The sequence below is a fragment of the Pantherophis guttatus genome, chromosome 9 (assembly GCF_059756535.1).
Source record: "Pantherophis guttatus breed Tessera chromosome 9, ASM5975653v1, whole genome shotgun sequence".
Taxonomy (NCBI): domain Eukaryota; kingdom Metazoa; phylum Chordata; class Lepidosauria; order Squamata; family Colubridae; genus Pantherophis; species Pantherophis guttatus.
The window spans coordinates 29,190,646-29,212,745 of record NC_142071.1 but is presented as its reverse complement, the minus strand read 5'-3'; the positions used below and the strand labels follow the sequence as shown (position 1 = coordinate 29,212,745).

The window sequence follows — 22,100 nt, the reverse complement described above, 5'->3', positions numbered from 1 at the left end:
AAATTGTTTTTAAGTATGCCGGCTGTTATTATATATTCGAAAGTGGAAAGGTTTGACAATATCCACAACGGAAGAATGTCAGTGAAGATGATGGAACTTCATCCTGATGGATGAATTAAATTATTTGATTAGAGGAAAAAAACAACAGCCGCATTTATGACTGATTGAAAACCTCTTACCGTATAGACTTTTTTGCAGAAAATGGGCAAAATGCACTTATCATTTGTGGGTTTTGATTAGAAAAATAACTGGATAATAGAAAAGAATGAGCTTTTTGCGGTAATCATTGAGTAACAGAAAACTTTGTAATTATATTTGCTGCAAAAGAAATTGGAAACTTTTCTTTCTTTCTTTTTTTCTTTCTTTCTTTCTTTCTTTCTTTCTTTCTTTCTTTCTTTCTTTCTTTCTTTCTTTCTTTCTTTCCTTCCTTCCTTCCTTCCTTCCTCTCTCTCTCTCTCTCTCTCTCTCTCTCTTTCTTTCTTTCTTTCTTTCCTTCCTTCCTTCCTCTCTCTCTCTCTCTCTCTCTCTCTCTCTCTCTCTCTCTCTCTCTCTCTCTCTTTCTTTCTTTCTTTCTTTCTTTCTTTCTTTCTTCCTTTCTCTTTTCTGCTTTTACTTTATTAATTTCTGTTAGCTTTTCGGTTCTTTGTAAAACTTTCAGTAAAAAATTATACATGGAACACCTCCCCCCCCCCGACGTGTGGACTTCAACACCCAGAATTCCCCAGTCGGTGTGCTAGCTAGGCAATTCTGGGAACTGAAGTTCGCATGTCTTAAAATCATGAAGTTAGAGAAACACTGTTTTTTTTTAAATAGCAACATCGCATCTTTTTGGCTAAGATTTATTTAATTGCCTTTCATCGCTTCATTTTAAACCTCCTGTTTTATATTTCTGCTTCAAACAACCTTGCGTGCTTCTCTGGGGGAAAAAAAATCTGCAAACAACATCAATACCTATCGATACACATTTATTATATAAATCTTCATTGGCTGGGCGCACTGAACTCCAGCCACAACTCAAGTGTATTCAGGCTTTGTGTGTATTGTGTGAAAAACAAACTGGAGATGCATAACCCAGCTTCTTTAATGCTTTATTCTGCTGGGGAATCCGCAAACTCTGACCTGAATTCCTTAATCAAGATTTCTGCAGCTGTATGGTCAGCTTCAAGCTAGATGGAGGGAAGATCAAAAAATTGGTGTTATGCAAAATGAGGAAAATTTGGTGAAACAGATTAGAGATCAAAGTCAGATGCATATTAAAAGGTTGTATAATGCTTTATTGGAAATGGATTCAGAAACGGAATTGGTTAAGGATTGTATGATAAAATGGGCACAAAACTTTCAGGAACCAGTGATGATGGAAACATGGGAAAAGATTTGGGTCAGAAATGTTAAATTTACGCAAAATTTGAGAGAGAATTTTTATAAAATGTTTTATAGATGGCACTTAGATCCTAAAAAATTATCATGCATGTACTCAAATTTGCAAGCTAAATGTTGGAGATGTGAATGTGATGATGCAACCTATTATCATATATGGTGGACCTGTAAGAAAATCAAGGCATTTTGGATAAAAATTTGGTGGGTGATGCAGAACATTCTGAAAAAAAGGTTGAAATTTACTCAATTGTTTTTACTGGGTATAACGACGGATTGTACAGCATTAGAGACTAAACTGATTTTGAACTTAATATCAGCAGCTAGGCTGTTGGTAGCGCAATACTGGAAGAAGGACTTTTTGCCTACTATTGAAGAGTGGATACTGAAAATAACGAACTTAGCAGAAATGGCAAAAATCTCAGCGTATTTGAAGGACTATACACAAAAAAGATACGTATCGGAATGGAGAAGATGGATTGATTATATTCAAAATAAGTATCAGACAAGAAAATATCAAATAGCTTATGAATGAACGTTAAGTATTAGAAATACTTTGTTATCTATAGTGGAGTTAAGGTTTCAGGGGGGGGATTTAGTAGTCTGAGGATAGATAGGTTAATTTAGTTTATGATTGTTAATTGAAATACCTTGTATTTTGCTCTGGGAAGTCTGGGGGGGGAGGGGAGGGAAAGGGGGTGGAATATTGGGGGGGGGAATCCTTTTTTTTTCTTCTGTAAAACTTTTCAATAAAAAAAAATAATAATAAAAAAGATTTCTGCAGCTGATCCAGAAGCGAGAAGAGATTTGGGGGAACCCGGCTTGCTCTCTTTCGGTCCCTTCCTTCTGGAGGCGAGATAGGAATCTTATTAGCAGTTCGGTGGGCAGTGAATATGGGGAGGGGGCATTGTTTCTGATGGAATGGAGTCTGACTCTCTGCCCCTTTCAAGGCTATTTTCTTTGAGTGACTTCCTAATAGAGGCAGCGTCAGGAGGCAGAGGGGAAAAAAAACTTTGGTACGGGCGTTATCGCAGTGGGAGCAGAGTCCTGGTGGATTAAATTCTCTCCAGTCCCTAGAAGCTGATGGAAGGTAGTTGAATAAATCAACCCATTGGCTCTGCTAAACAAGTTCCAGACTGCAAATAGCCTTAAGCGCTTATTCTTGTTCAAAGGGGAAATTCTTCCTGACTTGTAGGTCTCTTTAGCGTGTCTTCTGCAAGGGCTGGGGATCAAATTGATGGCAAATCATGGACCAGTCCCGCCTGCCATATTTAATTTGGGGCTCTGCACTTCGGTTTATTCACTAGGTTGGAGTGAATCCAAAGAAGGGGAGCCGAAGGGATGCAGCGGATTTAATCTTATGGTAGTTGCTGGTTTGTAAGCAAGAGCCAGTTTGGGGTAGTGGGGGAGGCAGCAGGGTAGAAACTGGGAGGTGGTGAGTTCTAGGGCCGTCTTAAGCATGAAAGCCAGATGGATGATTTGGGGCTAATCACCAGGAGATGGTGAGTTGTAGTTCCCCCTTAGGTATGAAAGTTGGTTGGATGACTTTGGACTAATCACCAGGAGACGGTGAATTCTAGTCCCACCTTAGACATGAAAGTCAGATGGATGACTTTGGACTAATCACCAGGAGACTATGAGTTCTAGTCCCACCTTAAGCATGAAAGCCAGATGGATGATTTTGGACTATCACCAGGAGATGGTGAGTTCTAGTCTCACCTTAGGCATAAAAGCGAGATGGATGACTTTGGACTATCACCAGGAGATGGTGAGTTCTAGTCCCACCTTAGGCATGAAAGCCAGATGGATGACTTTGGGCTAATCACTGGGAGATGGTGAGTTCTAGTCCCATTTTAGGCATGAAAGCCAATTGGGTGACTTTGAGCTAATCACCGGGAGATAGTGAATTCTAGTCTCGCTTTAGGCATGAAAGCCAGCTGGGTGCCAATCACCAGGTGACAAGGAGTTCTAGTACCACCTTGGGCCCGAAGCCAGCTGGGTGACCTCGGGCCAGTCTTTTTCTCCCAGCCCTAAGAAGGAGACAATGGCAAAACATTTTCAAAACCGTGCCATGACAACTTCAGGACCTTCTCCAGGCAGAAGTCAACACCAACTTGAAGGCACCAAAAAGAAAAAAAATTGCAATTACGACGGACAATTTTTAACACTACATTCCAACAACAGCTGAATTTAACAGTCCAAAACACCCACAGGTTCTCAAGATACGCTCCTATGGACGACTCTGAAACGCCTTTGAATTTCTCTGCTCCTCTTTGGGAAAATGCCAAGGAAACAGGCCGAAAAATCTCCAGAAAGGAAAGTCCACATTCCCGAGATTCAGTGCCAGAGACTTGGAGACAAAAGGATTATTCAGACTAAGGATGGCGAGAATGAGACCTGTTTTCACATTCAGGTAATGTTTCTGCGGAGGTCCTTGGCAAACATTTTAGGTCAGAAATAATTGGCATCCTGTCACCGAATGCTATAAAACTTCCATTACTGGGTTAGAAGAAAATTATCCCGTTAAACGACATCTTTTTTTTAAAATAAAATAAAATAATAATAAAAAGAACGCTTCCCAGTTGCCATGTATTAATAACACTATTAAACATGCATTGCTTAGCACACTTTCTTTTTTAAAAAAACCATGCAGTTAATTGGATGACAATGTAACCCCAAGAAGTGGCTGTTTAGCAAACTAATGCCTATTTAATTAGCAGCCCGCTTCTCAATAATAATTTCTAAAAATGCCAATCTTGGGGTTTGTTTGTTGTTGTTTTTTTCTTTCCCCGCTTCGCTCTTTGTTCACCGAATTGAGTTCACAATAGGAGATTGCAAAAACTCCCTGGCTTGGCATCCGTTTAAGCTTCTGGACAGCTGAGGAGCAAATACTAAATTGCCTGAATAATAACTGGCACGCCCCTTGCTTTCTGGCTTAAATTCCACCAAGATGTCTTCTTCCCATCACGGAAGCTTTCTCTGGTTTGTGTTTTTTTAATTTGATTTATATGCCGCCCTTCTCCAGAGACTCAGGGCGGCTTACAATGCGCTAAGCAATAGCCTTCATCCTTTTGTATATTTATACAAAGTCAGCTTATTGCCCCCACAAACCGGGTCCTCATTTCACCTACCTTAGAAAGGATGGAAGGCTGAGTCAACCTTGAGCCTTGGAGAGATTCGAACCCTGCAGAAATTGCAGGCAGCTGTGTTAATAACAGGGTGCACTAAACCGCTGTACTATCAAGGCTCTTTTTCCATCTGGGTGAGTTCCAGCCGGAGACACAGGGAGGTGGCTCAAAAAAATAGTAATAATCCAAAATGGCGCCCACAAAACCGCCATCAAAGCTCTTCCCCCTTTTTTTAATGGCTGTTTTTTTTTAAATTTTATTTTTTAAATACAAATAATACAAACATAGTACATATACATCTAAATACAAAGAAAGAAAGAAAGAAAGAAAGAAAGAAAGAAAGAAAGAAAGAAAGAAAGAAAGAAAGAAAGAAAGAAAGAAAGAAACTCCCAAATATTACAGTTCACCCCCAACCCCAGGGACGATTTCCCCCCCTTATATTTCTTCGTCTATAACCATGATGGCGAACTTATGGCACGCATGCCACATGGCACACGAAGGCTTTCCATCCATCATCTATCTGTCTGTCTGTCTGTCTGTCTATCTATCTATCTATCTATCTATCTATCTATCTATCTATCTATCTATCTATCTATCTATCTATCTGCCTATCTCTATCTCTATCTCTATCTACCTACCTACCTACCTACCTACCTATATCTATTATCATCTATCTACTGTATTTATTATCATCTATCTTATTTCTATCAACTGTTTATCATCTATCTATCTATCTATCTATCTATCTATCTATCTATCTATCTATCTATCTATCTATCTATCTATCTATCTATCTATCTATCTATGCAATTTCTCCATTGCCACATATTCCCCACTTTTGCTCTCCTCACTTTTTATCCTCTGAAATGATTCCCTTTTCCAATGTTCTGCCAAATGAATTCTTGCTGCCATCATCAAAACATCTCAATAAAATTCTGATCCTCTTCATTTATACTCTCTGGAATAATTCCTTAATAATAATAATTCTTCTGCTACTAGAGGACTGATGTCTAATCTGGTGTAGCGTTTGAGCTTCTCTAATTGTAGGATGCTGGTTTTCCGTTGCAACAGATGTCAATAGAATGCAAGGAGAACTACTGCTGGAACAAGCCAAGCCTGTCTTAAGCCAGCATTTGATTTCTCACAGGGGCCAAACAAAGGTTGCTGGGAGGCTGATGATCACAAGCATGGATCATGGTCATCTCTGGCTCCAGTTTCTCTGTAGTTGGTACGTGGCCCCATGTTTTTCCTAACTTGGATGTAATATGAGGTCTTCAGCACTAGGAGTCCTTGCCAGACATGTCCTCCAGGAATGTATCTAATCCAGTTCGAAAGTCAATTTTGTTGATAGCCATCACCTATAATTCCACAACTAAATTACATTGGTGAAAATGCACTTTTTTTTTTGACTATTCTCAGTGGCCTTCAGGTTTTGTTAGACGATTCCTGGTTGGAGAATTAAGACAAGGAAGGAAAGGAGGGAGGGAGGGAGGGAGGAGGGGAGGAAGGGAGGAAGGAAGGAGGAGGAGGAGGTGGGATAGAATGAAGGAAGGAAGGAGGAGGAGAAGGAGGTGGAATAGAAGGAAGGAGGGAAGGAGGGAAGGAAGAAGAAGGAGGTAGAATAGAGGGAAGGAAGGAAGGGGAAGAGGAGGAGGAATAGAGGGAAGGAAAGAAGGAAGGAAAGAGAAGGAGGAGAAGGAGGTGGAATAGAGGGAAGGAGGGAAGGAAGGAAGGAGAAGGAGGTGGAATAGAGGGAGGAAGGAAGGAGGAGGAAGAATAGAGGGAAGGAAGGAAGGAGAAGGAGGAGGAATAGAGGGAAGGAAGGGAGGGGAAGAGGAGGCGGAATAGAGGGAAGGAAGAGAGGGGAAGAGGAGGAGGAATAGAGGGAAGGAGGGAAGGAAGGAAGGGGAAGGAGGCGGAATAGAGGGAAGGAAGGAAGGGGAAGAGGAGGAGGAATAGAGGGAAGGAAGGGGAAGAGGAGGAGGAATAGAGGGAAGGAAGGGGAAGAAGAGGAGGAATAGAGGGAAGGAGGGAAGGAAAGAAGGAAGGAAGGAACAACTCTTTCCCATTTTCTCCAAACAAAACATGATTTTATCCCTCTTGATCCTTCTTGCGCATCTTTTTGTTTTTCTAAGCTAAGGAGTGCCAGACATTCTGGCCTTTTTCTCAAAATAAAGAAAAGCGTTGGGACTCCCTGATAATTTTGGTTTTTGTCTTCTGCACTGTCTCCAGCCCTACTATTAGGCTATGTGCGCAGAGGTATAATCACAGTAGAGATCGCAAGGTCTATTCTACTCCGTGTGTATGTCCAGGTTCCTGTCCCACACCAACATTCCTCTTTTGTGCACCAACAAGAATGTATGCAATACCTTAGTGGTACGCTAAAGTTAGGTTTAGGTTTATAATCTTTTACATCCTAAATTCCGAGGAAGAATAAGGCAAGCTGGGATATTATTAATAAAAGTTGGTTAACACAAAACCAAGTACCATCACACACACACACACACACACACACACACACACACACACCAGAAGTCAGCAACCTGTGGCTCTGGAGCCGTATGTGGCTCTTTCACCCCTCTGCTGCAGCTCCCTGTCACTCAAAATATGCGTCACAACCGCCAATGTGCGACACCCACTGGCATGTGATTTATTGAGCTTTTCAACCCCTGGTAGGCCAACCATAGATAAATCCAAGAAAAGAAAAGTTTCAGAAGAAAACAGAACGTTTAATTCAACTACATATGCTAGTTTTCTGGTCGCTCAAGAAGTAGTCAGGCACGGGAAGGGTTTTGTGGCTCCCGGTGTTTCCTTTTCTGTGGGAAACGGGTCCAAATGGCTCTTTGAGTGTTTAAGCTTGCAGACCTCTGGTATATACTGACACACGCCCTGCCTGAATTGAAATGCTGAAAGAGCAGCCCAGGTTGCCTCACGCCATGTTCTATCAGGACCACCAGACTACCTGCACCAATTTTTCCTCATAGATGACTGAGGAATTCTGGGAGTTGAAGTCCACAAGTCTTAACATTGCCATATTTGGAGACCCACCCCCACCCTTCTCTAGGAGATGGGACTGAAAATCTGAAAAGTTCAGACTAGAGATCCTCTAGGTGATCATTTCTGACTGATAGGTGTGAAGCAGTGGTGGGATTCAAATAATTTAACAACCGGTTCTCTGTCCTAATGACCAGCTGGGTAGGTGTGGCTCGGTGGTCATGTGACAATGCGGGCATGGCCAACTCAACGTTACATCGATGGGCGCTTCGCCTTAGCTGTTACAATGTAATAAGGGTTAACCAGGGAGGCAGTTTCTGTAAGCAGGGCAATAAAGATTAGGCTAGAAACACACCAGAATGTTGTAATTCCTTACATGATTAGCCCTGTAAAGTGGAAAAAAACAAAATAAGATTTCTTCCAACAACCGGTTCTCCTAACTGCTTAGAAAGTTAACAACCGGTTCTCCCGAATAGGTGCGAACTGGCTGAATCCCACCACTGGGTGTGAAGCAGTGGTGAGTTGCTACTGGTTCACCTCGGTTCGGGCAAACCGGTAGCAGTGGAGGCGAGAGGCTCCATCCACCCGCCCAGATGTCATCAAATATGATCTGCGCATGTGCATAAGCGAATGAAGCAAATGAAGCGTGAGCGAACCAGTAGCAAAGGTAAGTGGAACCCACCCCTGGTGTGAAGTTGGCAATCTTCTGTGCAAAAATAGTCTAAAGAGGTTGATGGAGGACAGAAGATAAGAAGGTGGAAGGAATTAGGAAAAAAAAAACAGATAGCTGGAGACAATCACTCAGCCATATTGACCACAAGGTGGGGCAGGGAACTGATTTGGACTATTTGAGGAGAAGGAAGGGATGCCACTTAGGGATTGAGCCAATGTGATTTCTCACCTAGGGTATAAAGTGGTACAGTCCATGCAATCTTGGCAGGAGACTGCCTCCTCCTCCTCTTCCTCCTTCTGCACTGTCAAAGGCTGCCTTTCTCTTCCACACCTTCAGACCAGAGGTGAAATCCTCCTGGTTTGGACCGGTTCGGTAGCGATGACAGCCGGTGGTTCGGAGAACCGTTAGCGATGGCAGCTCGAGGCTCCGCCTACCCGCCTGGTTGTCATTATTTCCTGGTTTTAACCAGGAAGTAACCTTTTTTTTTACCCTCTGTGCATGCGCAGAAGAGTTTGCACACGTGCAGAAGTCGGCGCGCGGAGGCCGTGTGCACTTCCGAACCGGTTGGGAAGGTAAGTAGATTTCACCCTTGCTTCAGACTGCTAAGAAAGACAATTGATGGCTATTCCCACAACCCTGTGAACATAAATAGAAGATCAACGGTGATATCTCAGCGGTGTTCCAGATCTATAACTCTCGCCAAACCCAGAAGCTTGAACCCACGGCCAAAGGTATCCCCCACTTTCCAGGCCAGGGTTTTAGGGATCTCCAAAACAGATCCTTACCTGGTCACGTTTAAAGAGACAGGAGGGGGAAATGACGAAAGACAGACTAGAGCAAACTCTCCTGAAGGTTAAATCAACTGCTAGTGAAATGGATTTTAGTTTTTAGCCTAGCTTCTGACCTCTCTGGGGCGGAGGAATGTGGGCCTCCCCAGAAGTGACTTGTCTTCTTCCTTTGCCCTGGGGAAATCTGGGGAGGGGGTGGGAGCAAAGCCCCCTCCTAAAGTGCCACCATCACCTGAGAAGGCTTCCAACAACTGTCCTCTGGCGTTGATGGATTTGACATCTGTTCCTTGTTAGTTCTGGGGTGGGGTGAAAAATTGGGAGCCGGAGCTTCCTGCATCTCCCCCCTCCCCCCGAAAAAATAAAATAAAAACTAAAAAAACCATCAGCTCTGATCTCTTCTTTTGGCTTTAGCACGAAAGAGAAGCCTGGGAACACAAAGACACACATTCCCTAGGGTTGTGACAGCCATGCCAGGCCCTCTGCAGCTGTGGCTTCCTTCCCTCCCTCCCTCTTCTCCTCTCCGGCTCTGTGTCTCTTTGTTCTCCGAGCTGAGCTGAACTCGCCAGACTGAGCCAGCTGCGAAGAATTTAGATTTACACGATCCAGGGATTTGAGGCTCCTCTTTCCACCCTTCCCTGCTGCCCTCGTTCCGGACCATTCTGCCATTTTCCTGCCTCGCGTGTTTTCCTATTGGTCCATTGCTTTGTGCATTGCAACCTTTGCCATGGGAAGGAATTCGACGTGCGGGGAGTGATCTGTTCATCAGCCGAGCCACCTTTGCGGCAACTCTAAGGCTGAAAGAGGGCAGCCAAAGAGGGGGATGGAAACAGGGAGAACAGAAATAGATGGGCGGCAGCACAGGTGAAACCAAGATGGCTGGTCTGAGGGGATGTTTCAGCTTTTAGAACAATGATGGTCTGTGGAAAAGGCCTTGAGAGATAGGAGGAAGAGATGGTGGCTAGGGCATGGTGAGATAAGAGACTACATAGCCCTCAGCTGCATAATGGGCTTTAGGATCAATATATAAGATCCTAGAACTATAATGGTATGTGGGGAAAGCCTTGGGAGACAGAGGGAAGAGATGATAGCTCTTCCCTCTGGTCAGATAAGAGACTGAATAGCCTTCAGCTGCATAATGGGTTCTAGGATCAATGGACTTAATCCTAGAACTATAATGATATATGAAAAAGGACAGGGGGAAGAGATGGTGGCTAGAGAATGGTAAGATAAAAGACCACAGAGCCCTCAGCCATATAATGGGTTCTAGGATCAATAGATTGGATGGTATGTGGCATTGGGAGACAGAGGGAAGAGATGGTAGCTATGGAGTGGTCAGATAAGAGACTGAACAGCCCTCAGCTGCATAATGGTTAAGACAGAAGACTCAAAAGCAACTCTCCCTACTTGTTCAGGGTATAAAGGAGGTGGGAGAATTGAATCTTCAGGCTTGCAAGATCTGTAGCTTCACAATAAAGCAGAATTCACTCACATGGTCATGGTAAGATTGGTAATAACATAGCTTGGATATTAAAGCTTTCTAGTTGAACATTTTTCCTTCCTCTAAATGCAATTCCAAAAAGAGCCCGAATGCTCCAGTAGGCATCTGGAAGGCTTACCTTCTGTTGCTCAAGAGACCTACTGAGAAGTGTCCTCTGTAGCGAGAACTTTGTTTTCCATTGATCCTTCCTGAATCAGCTTGGATTAGTTCACCACATATTCAACTGTGTTGACTTTAGACCATGTTGTCTCTTAGGCCTTCCTTCAAAAAAAACCCCCAAAACATAAGAAAACCCCCTAATTTGCCCGATTTGTGGAATTTCACTTAGGCCACCACCATTTTAAGGGGATCCTCTGGGAAAATTTTTCCGGCAGATCTCAGAAGCCATAAGATAAAGGTAAAGGTTTCCTTCGGACATATGTGCTACTCATTCCTGACTCTAGGGGGAGGTGCTCATCTCCATTTCAAAGCCGAAGAGCCAGCGCTGTCTGAAGACGTCTCCGTGGTCACGTGGCCGGCATGACTCAACGCCAAAGGCACACAGAACGCTGTTACCTTCCCAGCAAAGATGGTCCCTATTTTTCTACTTGCATTTTTTAGGTGCTTTCAAACTGCTAGGTTGGCAGAAGCTGGGACAAGTAACGGGAGCTCACCCCGTTACGCGGCCCTAGGGATTCGAACCGCTGAACTGCCGACCTTTCAATCGACAAACTCAGCATCTGAGTCACTGAGCCACCATTTCCCTTTCAGAAGCCGTAGGAGGATCCAATTAATTAGAGGGGTTTCCCAATTTGCAATGGCTTTCAGGAGCGAATGGGTTGAAATAGCTGGGAAATATGTTTTTAAATGCTTTTCCTCCTAGACGGTGACTCAGGCCACTGGTGAATGGAGACATTTTTTTCACAGAAGTGAATGGCATTTTAATAAGATGAATGGTCTCTCAGTGATTGTTTGCATTGGGGCTGAGCCAAAAAAATCCTCTATTTTACCCTCTCCACCTGCGCTTGTTCAATCTGATGAAAGAAAATTTGCTTTTGGAAAGTTCTTTCGATTGAAAGGCAATTATTCCGGGTGAAGGCAGGCGGGCGTCCTCACACTCACCGAATGATGGACTTGGCCAAGGGGTACACACACACAGGTCAATTTTGCATCATTTTGCAACTGAATCTATATCTCTCTGGCTGTGGAGCTGGCAGCAGTCAGACAGTGAGGAAGTTGGGGAAGAACATGGGCCAGTCCTGGAGGCTGGGGAAGGCCCAGACAAGGGCTCTGTGTCAGAGGCAGAGATGGAGCCAGGGCCATCTGGGAGCGATGCACGGACTCCGGAACCTCCAGAGGCAGATAGCAGAGAGGCAGAGGAACAGGAGGAGCCTGTTCCTAATGCACGCATGCGAAGAGCTGCCAGAAGGCAAGAGCAGCTAAAGCAAAAAGGACAACTCAGGAGTAAGGCCAGGAGATGATTGGCCCCTCCCATAAGGCTTAAAAGAGCAGCAACGGCTCTTGGGATCTTTGTAGGAAAGCAACGTTGCTACATTTGTTTCTTGTTGGTGTCTCTTGCTTCTGAACTTTTGCCAAGAAAAGCCTTTGGCAGGGTGCCAAAGAAGACAAAGGTTGGTGATAAGGCTGAAGGACTGTTTACGAAGAATTTGTTTTGGAATTAATTTGGACTAAGCTGAGAATGAAGTAATTCTCAGCTGTTCTCATAAAATACGTTTAAGACTGATTGTGTCTGGTAACAACTACTTGGGCCTAGGTGACAATACTTGCTGTCCTGGTTTCCTTTAAGATCGCAGTGGGAGAGTTGGCTAATTTAAATCGTAACGAGAACTATCCCGAAGGAATGCCTAGAAGGCAAAAAGTCCATCTTCTGCCACTTTCAACCATGAAGCTTGGAAACCCCCCAAACCTTCCCACAGAGAAAATCTCAACCCCACAGAGATTTTCCTAAACCTAGACTGAATTTAATCTGGAAAAAAAAAAAACACCAAAGGAATTGTAGATGTGGTCCCTTCTTAAACATATCTGGAGAAACACAGAGCAGGGAAGATCGCTGAAGAGTAACACAACTCAAGCAAATGATGCCCAAGCCTAGAAACATTTAGAAGTGACAGATGAGCTTGGGCGTGCATCCCCATGTGCGTGAGCAATGGATGAGCGTGTGAAGCTGTATGTGCACACGTGTGTGCAGCTCACGTGGGACCATACCCTTCCCTCCCCCGGCCGGTCCAGAAAGCTGGAAATGTTGAGGAACTCTGCTGTATACAGTGGTGGCCAGAATTGTGGAAACCTTTTGGGAAAAGTGTATTAGCTAAAACTAGCTCATAACACCACTTTTTTTTTTTTTTGGAGTAGTACCATTAAATTACATATCGATGGAAAGGTAATTTAATCAAGAATGTCATGCAATAACTTTTAGGAAGGATTTGCTATTAGAATAGCAGTTACAGTATAAAGAAGAAAAGTGAAACACGTAGAAAAAAACCAAGATATACAAAAATGATCCCCATAGAAAAAACGAGATATACAAAAATGATCCCCATGTCAGTTAATCCTTAGTTGGGTAACCTTTAGCATGAATGACGGCCTTACAATGTCTTCCCATGGAGTGAACCAAGTCTTTGAGTTCTGCAGCTGTTCTAATGTGAAACCAAGATGGAAGGATGGCTTCTGTTAACTGGGTTTTATTGCTGGGTCGCTTCTGACTAACCAGTTTCTTTAGTCGGCTCCATAGATTTTTAATTGGGTTAAGGTGTGGGCTATTCCCAGGCCATTCCAGCAGTGGAATAGGATTATCTTGAAATTCCAAAAAAAAGTGATGTTATTAGCCATCAAACCTCAAAAACACACTTTTCCCAAAAGGTTTCCACAATTTTGGCTACTACTACAGGATGCTTCGCCTTCATACAAGGACTGATTGCAAGTCAACTTTTTTTTAAAGTGTTGTTGTAATTTCACAAGGTTGCTAAGTGAATGGTTATAAGCTAAGGATTTCCTACACAGGCCCGGTTTGGTTTACTGCAAGCTACTGACAAAAGAGAAGTGATTGCAAAACCATTCCTTCCTCGATTCGTATTCCTTGGTTCGTATACCATCCAGCATGGATTCCCTTCATCCGACATACAAAATCTGACGAGAAGCAACTTCTAAATTCGCTTCCAAATCAAAAAAAAAAAAAAAGAGAGAAGGCCGTTAACAGCTTCCTTGTTTTAAAATTCTTTTATTTATAAAAAAGTACACTTCTTTCAACGGTCGAATGACTAGTCTCTCTCTCTCTCTTTCTTTTTAAAAATTTTTTCATTTTGTACAAGTAAAAGACGATGAAGCGGAATGCTGCTCCCCACGAAAATTCCCTCTGTTTTCCCCGAAACAAAACAAAACAAAACAAACGAAAGAAAAATTAAACAAAGGAACCGAAGAAATTATTACAAAGAATGGGGGGGGGGGGAATTAAAAATAAAACCGAGAAATGAAAGCAAAAGTTCAGTTTATTACACTATCTATAATATTCGTCGTCCTCTCCACATATTTTTTTTATTTTTACAAAAAAAAAAAAAAAAAAGCACTTACAACACAGAAAACACAACATCCCTCCCAACGGACATTTTTATTTCTCTTATGCCACAAGTTGATTATAGCAGGAATGTGGTGAATGAGAACACGGAGGTTAAAATGAGAAGAGGCTTGTTTCTCAACTTGGGCAGCCTTGAAGAGGTGTGGACTTCAAGTCCCAGAATTCTCTAGCCAGGCCTGGAGAATTCTGGGAGTTGAAGTCCACACCTCTTAAAATTACCTCAGTTGAGAAACAACGCTACTGAGAGACTCATTTGAGTGAAGGGAATACATTGGAATGTAGAAAAGAAATCAAAATAACAATGCAGTTTATTTCTCTGTTGGCATATATTGGTACTGCCTGAATATCTCATCGTAGAAAAGCCCTATATACACATTTCCTTGCAAGGGAAGGCCATACAGCTAGTCCTCAACTTAACGACCATACAACTAGCCCTCAACTTATAATTGTGACCAGAATTTCCATTGCTAAGCAAGGCACTTGTTAAATGAGTCACTGCGATGGTTTAAGCGATTAACATGGTCGTTAAGCGAATCAGGCTCCCCCCCATTGACTTTGCTTGTCAGAAGGTCGCAAAAGGAGATTGTGTGACCCCCCCTGGGACATTGCAACCATTGTAAATACAAGTCAGTTTGACAAGCCTCTCCGTTTTGATCACAGGACCATGGGGATTGCTGTCACTTTTTAAAGTCTCGCCGTAACTTTGAATGAATGGTTCTTAAATTGAGGACTACCTGTAGGGAGGCTTTGCTTGCCATTGTGGCCTTGCATTTTTGGTTCATTAATCCGGAACGAGGATCAAACCGTAGTCTATTCTTCCTGTGCATAAAAACCAACCCCCAATATATATTCGGATTAATTAGCAGTCCAAATCTCAATTTTTATGGTGGGTTTCATTTTCTCCTAAGGAGAATTCTAGCTAACTTCTCATGTTGTTGTTGTTTTTTAAAAAATAAACTGCTGGAATAAAACAAGGAAACAATTCTGAAAAAAACGACAGGAAAGGCAACTGGTCTCATCATGAAATACAGTAACGGAAATCAAATGGCTGGGATGGGTGAAGCCCAGATATACATTCTTTCTTCAAACATCTGCCTGCAATACAGAGCTTGAGAACCATTGGAAACCTCAGCAATGTTGGGTCCGGATTATAATCCAGAAAGAAATCGGACGTTGCATTTTAATCCATTCCAAAGTTGGGATTGCACTGTCCGCCTTCCTCAATGAGAACAGCATCTCTCCGTGTTCAATAAATGTAGATTATTGATCTGGAGATGACGAAGAGCCTTTGTCCTTAAATAGAACCTCCATATCAAGACGTTGTATACCCTGGCTGGGACCTGAACTTTCTCCCACTGATGACAATCCAGAGGGAAGATGGCGGCCTTCAGTGAACCAATGGGTAGTTTGGGGGCATTGTCCATCGATGGAATCAACGTGCGACATCTGACAGGACGATGAACCCAACTGGTTGCCATTTTCTTACACTCTCACCCAGTGGCACAATTTTTTTTTCATGAAAACTTTGACAACACCTCCTCTCTTACAGGTACAGACCGAGAACGGTCTAAAAACAAAACAGCAAAGACGACATTTGGTCATCTTCTTGATAGACATATTTCTTGTCTCACCTCGTCAGATTTGGCAGCTATTTTTCAAAAGCACGCCCCGAGTTTTCACCCATCTAAGAGTCTGAGTCATGTACAAGGAAGGATTAAGGCTGAAATGATCATGCATCCCTGACCCCAGAAAAATAGGGTCACTTTGATATCTAAAAATATCTGCATGGAGGGTCCTCAGGACTAGGTACAGCTCCCCAAGGCGGACAAGGAAATCCAAGGTCAAGAAAACCTAAAAATTCAAGAGCTCCGTAGGTATCTAGAGAGACTGATCGGCAAGGACATTTGATCCATCTTGTTAGCAGGAAGGGAAGGAAGCCCATCAGAACAAGGATAATTCCTATTTATTTATTTGTTCATCGCATTTCTACCCTGACCGTCTCACCTAAGTTACCCTTCTGAAAGGCTAAGAGATGAGAGAGAGGCTGATGGAAAGAGGACTGCTGGTTCAAAGAGAAGGGAATTCATCTAGATCATTCCTCAGAAGGTCCAAACGTACTTGTGGTGGCATCTCCAGCTAGACTGGAAGGAGGTGTTAAGAGGGGGCTGAGCTTGGAGTCTTTGCAGTGAAGAAAGTGGCACAGGACTAACTTCTCCCAGAATCCCTGAAGCCCTATCTGACCGTTTCCAAGAGAAGGTGGTCAGTCTGGAGTGAATCAGTGTTCCAATATCTGACGGACTGCCCCAAAGAACAGGAGGTCCATCTATTCTCCGAAGCACCTGAGGGCATGACAAGAAGCAACGGGTGGAAATTAATCAAGGAGAGAAGCAACCTAGAACTAAGGAGAAAGTTCCTGACAGTGAGAACAATCGACCAGTGGAACAACGTGCTTCCAGACGTTCTGGGTGCTTCAACACTGGAGGTTTTCAAGAAGAGATTGGACAGCCATTTGTCTGAAGTGGTGTAGGGTCTCCTGCTTCAGCAGGGGGTTGGACTAGATTAGAAGACATCTAAAGACCCTTCCAGCCGTAGGATCCTATGATTCTATTCTCCCAAACACTTGAGGGCCGGACAAGAACTAACTGGTAGAAGATCATTAAAGAGAGAAGCAACCTAGAACTAAGGAGAAAGTTCCTGACTGTGAGAACAATTCATCTGTGGAACAACTTGCCTCCAGAAGTGCTCCAACATTAGAGGTTTTTAAAGAAGAGCCTGGGCAACCATTTGTCTGAAATGTCACAGTTTTTCCTGCTTGAGCAGAGGGTTGGACTAGAAGATCTCCAAGGCCCCTTCCAACTCTGTTATTCCTGTAACATATGTGACTAACAATAAAGCTACTGTTTGAGACTATTCATGGGTAGCTCTGGCTGCTTGCATTCTATAGTTTTTCAGGGAGCAAAAGGCAGGATTGTAAAGGCAAATTTACAGCTGAAACAGAATTGCTACCTCAATGGGGCTACCTTAGAGCCCATCCACCTGTGTCATCTTCCAAAACCTTGGACTATAACTCCCGGGTGCCAAAAATAGCTAGCCATCTGAGGATATAGGAAGTGTGGTTTTCCAATCAACTCCTCCTTCAAGCTTTTGAAAACATGGGTCCTAGTCCCACCAATCAGAAGTCTCCCAAAAAATGTAAATACGTTACCGTACCAAATCTTCAAGGGGATAGAATTAAGCTGTGCTCAGGGGAAGCTAAACAAATCTCTTCTTCGGGGGAATCAGAGTAAATGAGAAGGACCAGATGTTGGCAACATGTGGAGATTTAAGAGATCTGGACACGAAAGCAGAAATCCTTACAGAGCAAGTAGGAATGTTGTGTTTTTTACTCAATGAGCTACAACCTATAGTTTCGGTACACTGTGCATCACAAACAGGAGTCTCAGATGTGCAGATTGAACCTAGAGTAGCCACCTATGTTTTGATCACCTTGGATCCTGAGCAGATCAAAACTTTGATCCAGGTTCCTCCATTATTATTAGTAGTAGTATTATTATTATTATTTCTTAATTGCAGGCATTTTATTTCATGCTATGACCCAGACGGTCCTGCGGAAAGGAGCCAGTCCTGTTCCTGTGCTTAAGATTTTAGAACGGACGGTTGACAAGGGACTACTGAAGGGTTGAAAAGAAAGAAGGAATTAAACAGAGAAGGAGCCTTGCTTAAGCTGCAGAAATGCCAGCTCACCTGGCTAAGATCATCATGCATTTTGTTTGAAGTAAATCTTGCTATGGGAAAGTTGGCATCATCCAGACGGGAGAATGGGAGGCTTCTATGAAGACCACACTGTGCTTTATTTTGCAGGCAGGTAATGCAATTCTCTCTGGGTGTGTATCTGTGCGCAGGTACACTTGCTCGCTTGACACCAAGGGTTCTGTCCCCCTTCCCCACACAGGCAAACACACAACCAGGTATGCCTGCCAAGTTTTTAATTAAGCAATCAGACTAGAAACCCTTGCAGATAAGAGTTTTGGCAGTAAATTGCGTAATGCCTGCCAAGTCAGTTTTCACTCACAGTAAGCAAGAGAGCATTTATCCTCAGTCCAGTCCAGTAGCAAAAAGTAATCCACGAAGCAAGAGTTAGCCAAGGTCCAATCCAAATATGTACACGCCAGATTCCAGGTAACGCGATGTGACTCTCAGGTTTTTAACTTTGACCGTCACAAAGCCTGAAGAGCAATCACACTCACTTTTATTCCTTGTGGGGTGTGGCCCTGTGACTCAGCTCAATCTCTGGCCCTCCCACACCTCTTTCGTTGCTGCGCACGCTTCTCCCTCCGACGCTGCCTGGGATCAAGCCAGGATTCATCATCCTCGCTCCCTATCTGTTGTTGTTCCGATATGCTTTCCTCCTGGCACATCCCAGGCTGTTCCTCCTGGCCTTCGGATGGAACCTGAGGCATTGCCAGAGAGGAGGGTCCTGGAGAGGGAGGCCTTATCAGTTCCTCCCCATCACCTTCTGAGTCCTCTTCCTCTGTTAGGACAGGCTCGGGAGTCGGGGTCACAACACCAAGGGATGCTAATGTTGCCGAGTCTACGAATTTAAAAACGAGCATAAAAGAGAAAATTTGTAGCTCGGGGTTGAGCTGTGTAGTCCTTGGTGTTCTCTGAGCTTGACTGTTTACTTGCAGGCATTACATTACCCAACTAGGTAACATCATCAGTGTTATAAAGGGGTGTGTGTGTTTGCTCTCCCCACTCCCTTCTAGCACTGATGATAATACCTAGTTGGGTAATGAAACGTCTGCCAGAAAACAACCAAGTTCAGAGAACACAAAAGGACCCCACAAACACGACTGAACTGGTGTTTAATGTTGGCTTGGTGGAACTGCTGAATGTTGGCGCATTGGTGCGCTCCGTCATGCTCTGTTTGAGCTACTCATGCAATTGTGAAGCACGGTGGGTCTCCCCTGCTCTTGTCTTTTACAACGGCAGCTACTCCTACACGCAAGCAGAAGCATCAGGACAGATGATGTTTTGTTAAGAGTTGCACATGGCTGGCAGATTGAAAGAAATCAAAACAAAACAGTGCCAACATAAAATTAGACACCGTAATTATTTCTTAGAAAAAAAAACCCCCACTCCATCAGCCTTAAATGTTTTAACATTTCAAAACATTAAGAAAGATGTACTAATTGAAAGGAATTTTAAGGAACTGTTTCTCTTGTAATCTGTTGGCTGAGCAACTCAAAAGTTTTATTTAAAGGTAGCGAAGACAGCCTATGAATTATTTCTCTCTCTCCTCTCTCTCTCTCTCTCTGCTCCCTTTCTTTCTTTCTCTCTCTCTTTCCCTCCTTCCCTCTCCCTCACCCCCGTTGGGGAAGGGTGGGCCATTGTTGATAACAGATGCTAATCCCAACAGTTGTTTCATTTGGTAAAAGCAAAGCCTTGTTTCCATTTATTTCTCCCCTATGGGATTTATCTGAAAGCTTCCAATGAAGTTTTAAAAATCATGCCCTTCGCCAATTTTTCTACAACTGGGGTAGCCGATAGCATTCTGCATTTGGGCCTCTCGCCCACTTATTTTTTGTGATCCTGGAATGAAAAACAAAAGGAGCAGCAGCTGTGGCTGTTTCTAATGGTCAGCCACATAAAATAGCTCACGTTTTGCTCCAACAGAACATTAAAAAAAATAAAATAAAAATTAGTTGTGATGGAACATTCAAGCCATTTCAAATTTGGTTCCTCCCCAAAAAAACAAAAAAAACCCATACAGGCCAACTTAAAGTGTTCCAACAGAGCAGTTAGGATTTCAGCTCCAAATAAAAATACATTTTTTTCCTAGCTTCACACAGGTCTCTCTTTGCTTGCCACTTGAGGCTATTTAATTGGAAGAGCTAGTGACTGGATTGGGAGCCTCCAGTATGCGCACAATAGCTGGTCTTCAGCCTGTTAAGCTTCACCGGGCTCCCAACATTAAACACCGAGACTTGATGAAGGAGAACAAGCAACTTCTCGCTAGTCTGTTTACTAATCGACAGTTCCAGGAATGAGAAACTGGTAGGAATGGACTCAGGCAAGTGAATCTAAGAAGGTCCCCATCGACAAAGATGTTGGATCCAGGAGCAAACGAAGGGGGTAAAAAATAATAATAATGTGGCATGCAAATCCTTGACAGACCCTGAACCTCTCTCTTAAAATCATAATTAAGAACGAAACAATAACAACAACAACAAAAAAAAAAGAGAGAGACCCACACTTATTACACTTCTCCTCCCTGGATATCATGCACTCATTTGTTTGTTTTTTTCTTTCTTCCTTTCCCCAAAGGTTCTTCTGAAGATGAAGTCGAGTCTGGGTTTTTTGTTTTGTTTTTGGTGGCCACGGATAAAGGCAGGTGATTGTTCTCTTCCCACCACAAGTGCATTGTGGGAAATGGCCGCAGCGAAGATGCTGAAAGGAAGATACAGGCCCCCAGAGATCCAGGGTAGTCGGAAAGGAGCAAAAGCTCTCAGCCCCGATTCTGTGCTTTTGTGCTTTCGGTGTCTGCAGCCTCCAAGCCCCACCTTGCCTTCCAAAGTCCATGGCGGGTGGGGGGGATGTATGCCCCTGGCCCCCTCCCTTCCCCAAAGTTAAGACAATCAACAATTCCAGTGTTTTTGAAGCGTGGGAGGGTGAGAGGAGCCTAGAAGGCTGACCAAGAAGACACTTTTTAAGTTGCAACCAGGAGGTGTAGATGGGGTGGGATCGGTATACTATACAAAGACAGGCAATAATAATTAAAGTATTAACATCAAAGCCACCACTGATCAGTACAAACGACACAGTAAGGGACCAATCTCTGTCGGAGAAAATTAAGCAGGGGAAAAGAAACATTGCGGTCCTCTCCCCAAGGAAAAAAATAAATTCATTAAGCCAAGCAACATCCCTCCCGTCCCCCACAACTCCCCTGCTTTGCCTCCTCCGGGGTGCCCCCAAAGTAGTGGAAGTTCTCGTTGGCTTCCCAAGTGTCCCTGTACTGCGTCCCACTTCCCCAGCGGATGGAGGTCTCTGGATGTGCGTGGGTTGGGTGGGCAGGGGGCTCTGGACGTGTGACAAGGCACACGGGGGCTCTGCGGAGTAGCCAGCAGCCCTGGGGCACGGAGGCAAGACGTGGTCGGCGAAGAGAGGGCAAGAAAGGGGAGGAGGTGGACTAAGCTACACATACCACTCTTTTTTGGAAATAAAAGACCCGTCATTCTGAGAGACCATGTTATCAGCTATGTCCAGTTGCTCGGGGTCATACTGGAATCCAAGTGTCCGTTCGTTGTAGGCTTCAGAGCGGGCTTCGCCCTCGTCCACCGTGAAGTAAGGCCGCTTGGAGTCCTCCTCGTACTTGTTGGGACAGGACCGGTGTTTCCGTTCCACCCCTGCGCCATCGTCATCTTCGTCCTCGTAGCTGTTGCTGCCCAGCGGGCCGGGTTTTTTCTCGTCGTCCGAATCGTCAGGATATTGAAGATTCTGGGCCATGGGTGGGTGATGCTGAGGGACGCCCGCCTTGCTGTACCCGTTGCCGTAGACGTGCTTCTTGGTGCTGTAGTCGCCCTTGAAAGTGTGTCGCCGGTGACGGAGCACCATAAGGACGACCACGGCCACCACTACGACCAACGAGGCTCCGCCCACCACGCCCCCAATCACGGCGGTGGGGATGGTTGGATGCGCCACGGATGTGCCCGGTGGAGACGGGGTGTAGGGGAATTCTGGGTAGGAAAAGACAGATGGAAGGGGGAACAAGCATCAGTCTGTGAGGAATGGCAAACACATGCTTTCAGACTTAAAAATAATAATAATAATTTCAAAAAATCGGGGGAGATGAGGAGAAGGAAAAGGGGAGGGAAAGCCAGGGAAGGGGGCAGGAAGTGCCTACCTATGGAAGCCCTGATTGGGCTCTTGGTACTCAGCTTTTGTGGTCAGAGAAAGCTTGGCTTGCCACACAGCCCTTTGTGGAAGTGCGGATAACTCTCAACCAAGGCACTCCATCAGCATTGCATATAATTACCTTACATCAAATCATATTTCGTCCCCATTTCAGCCAGCG

General features: G+C 44.0%; 1 protein-coding gene across 3 annotated transcripts in view; it reads right to left on the bottom strand.

The window, feature by feature from the left end:
- Positions 1-22,100, bottom strand: part of NECTIN1 (nectin cell adhesion molecule 1) — a 215,949-nt gene that overhangs the window by 41,690 nt on the left and 152,159 nt on the right. The window contains exon 6 of one of the 3 annotated variants that reach the window (XM_034430483.3): positions 13,657-21,762. The exons of the other annotated variants lie outside the window; for them this stretch is intronic. Within the exon in view, the coding sequence (XP_034286374.2) occupies positions 21,221-21,762 (542 nt within the window). The 3' untranslated portion in view covers positions 13,657-21,220. Of the gene's footprint in view, positions 1-13,656; positions 21,763-22,100 lie in introns of those variants that run through there. 3 annotated transcript variants of the gene reach the window in all.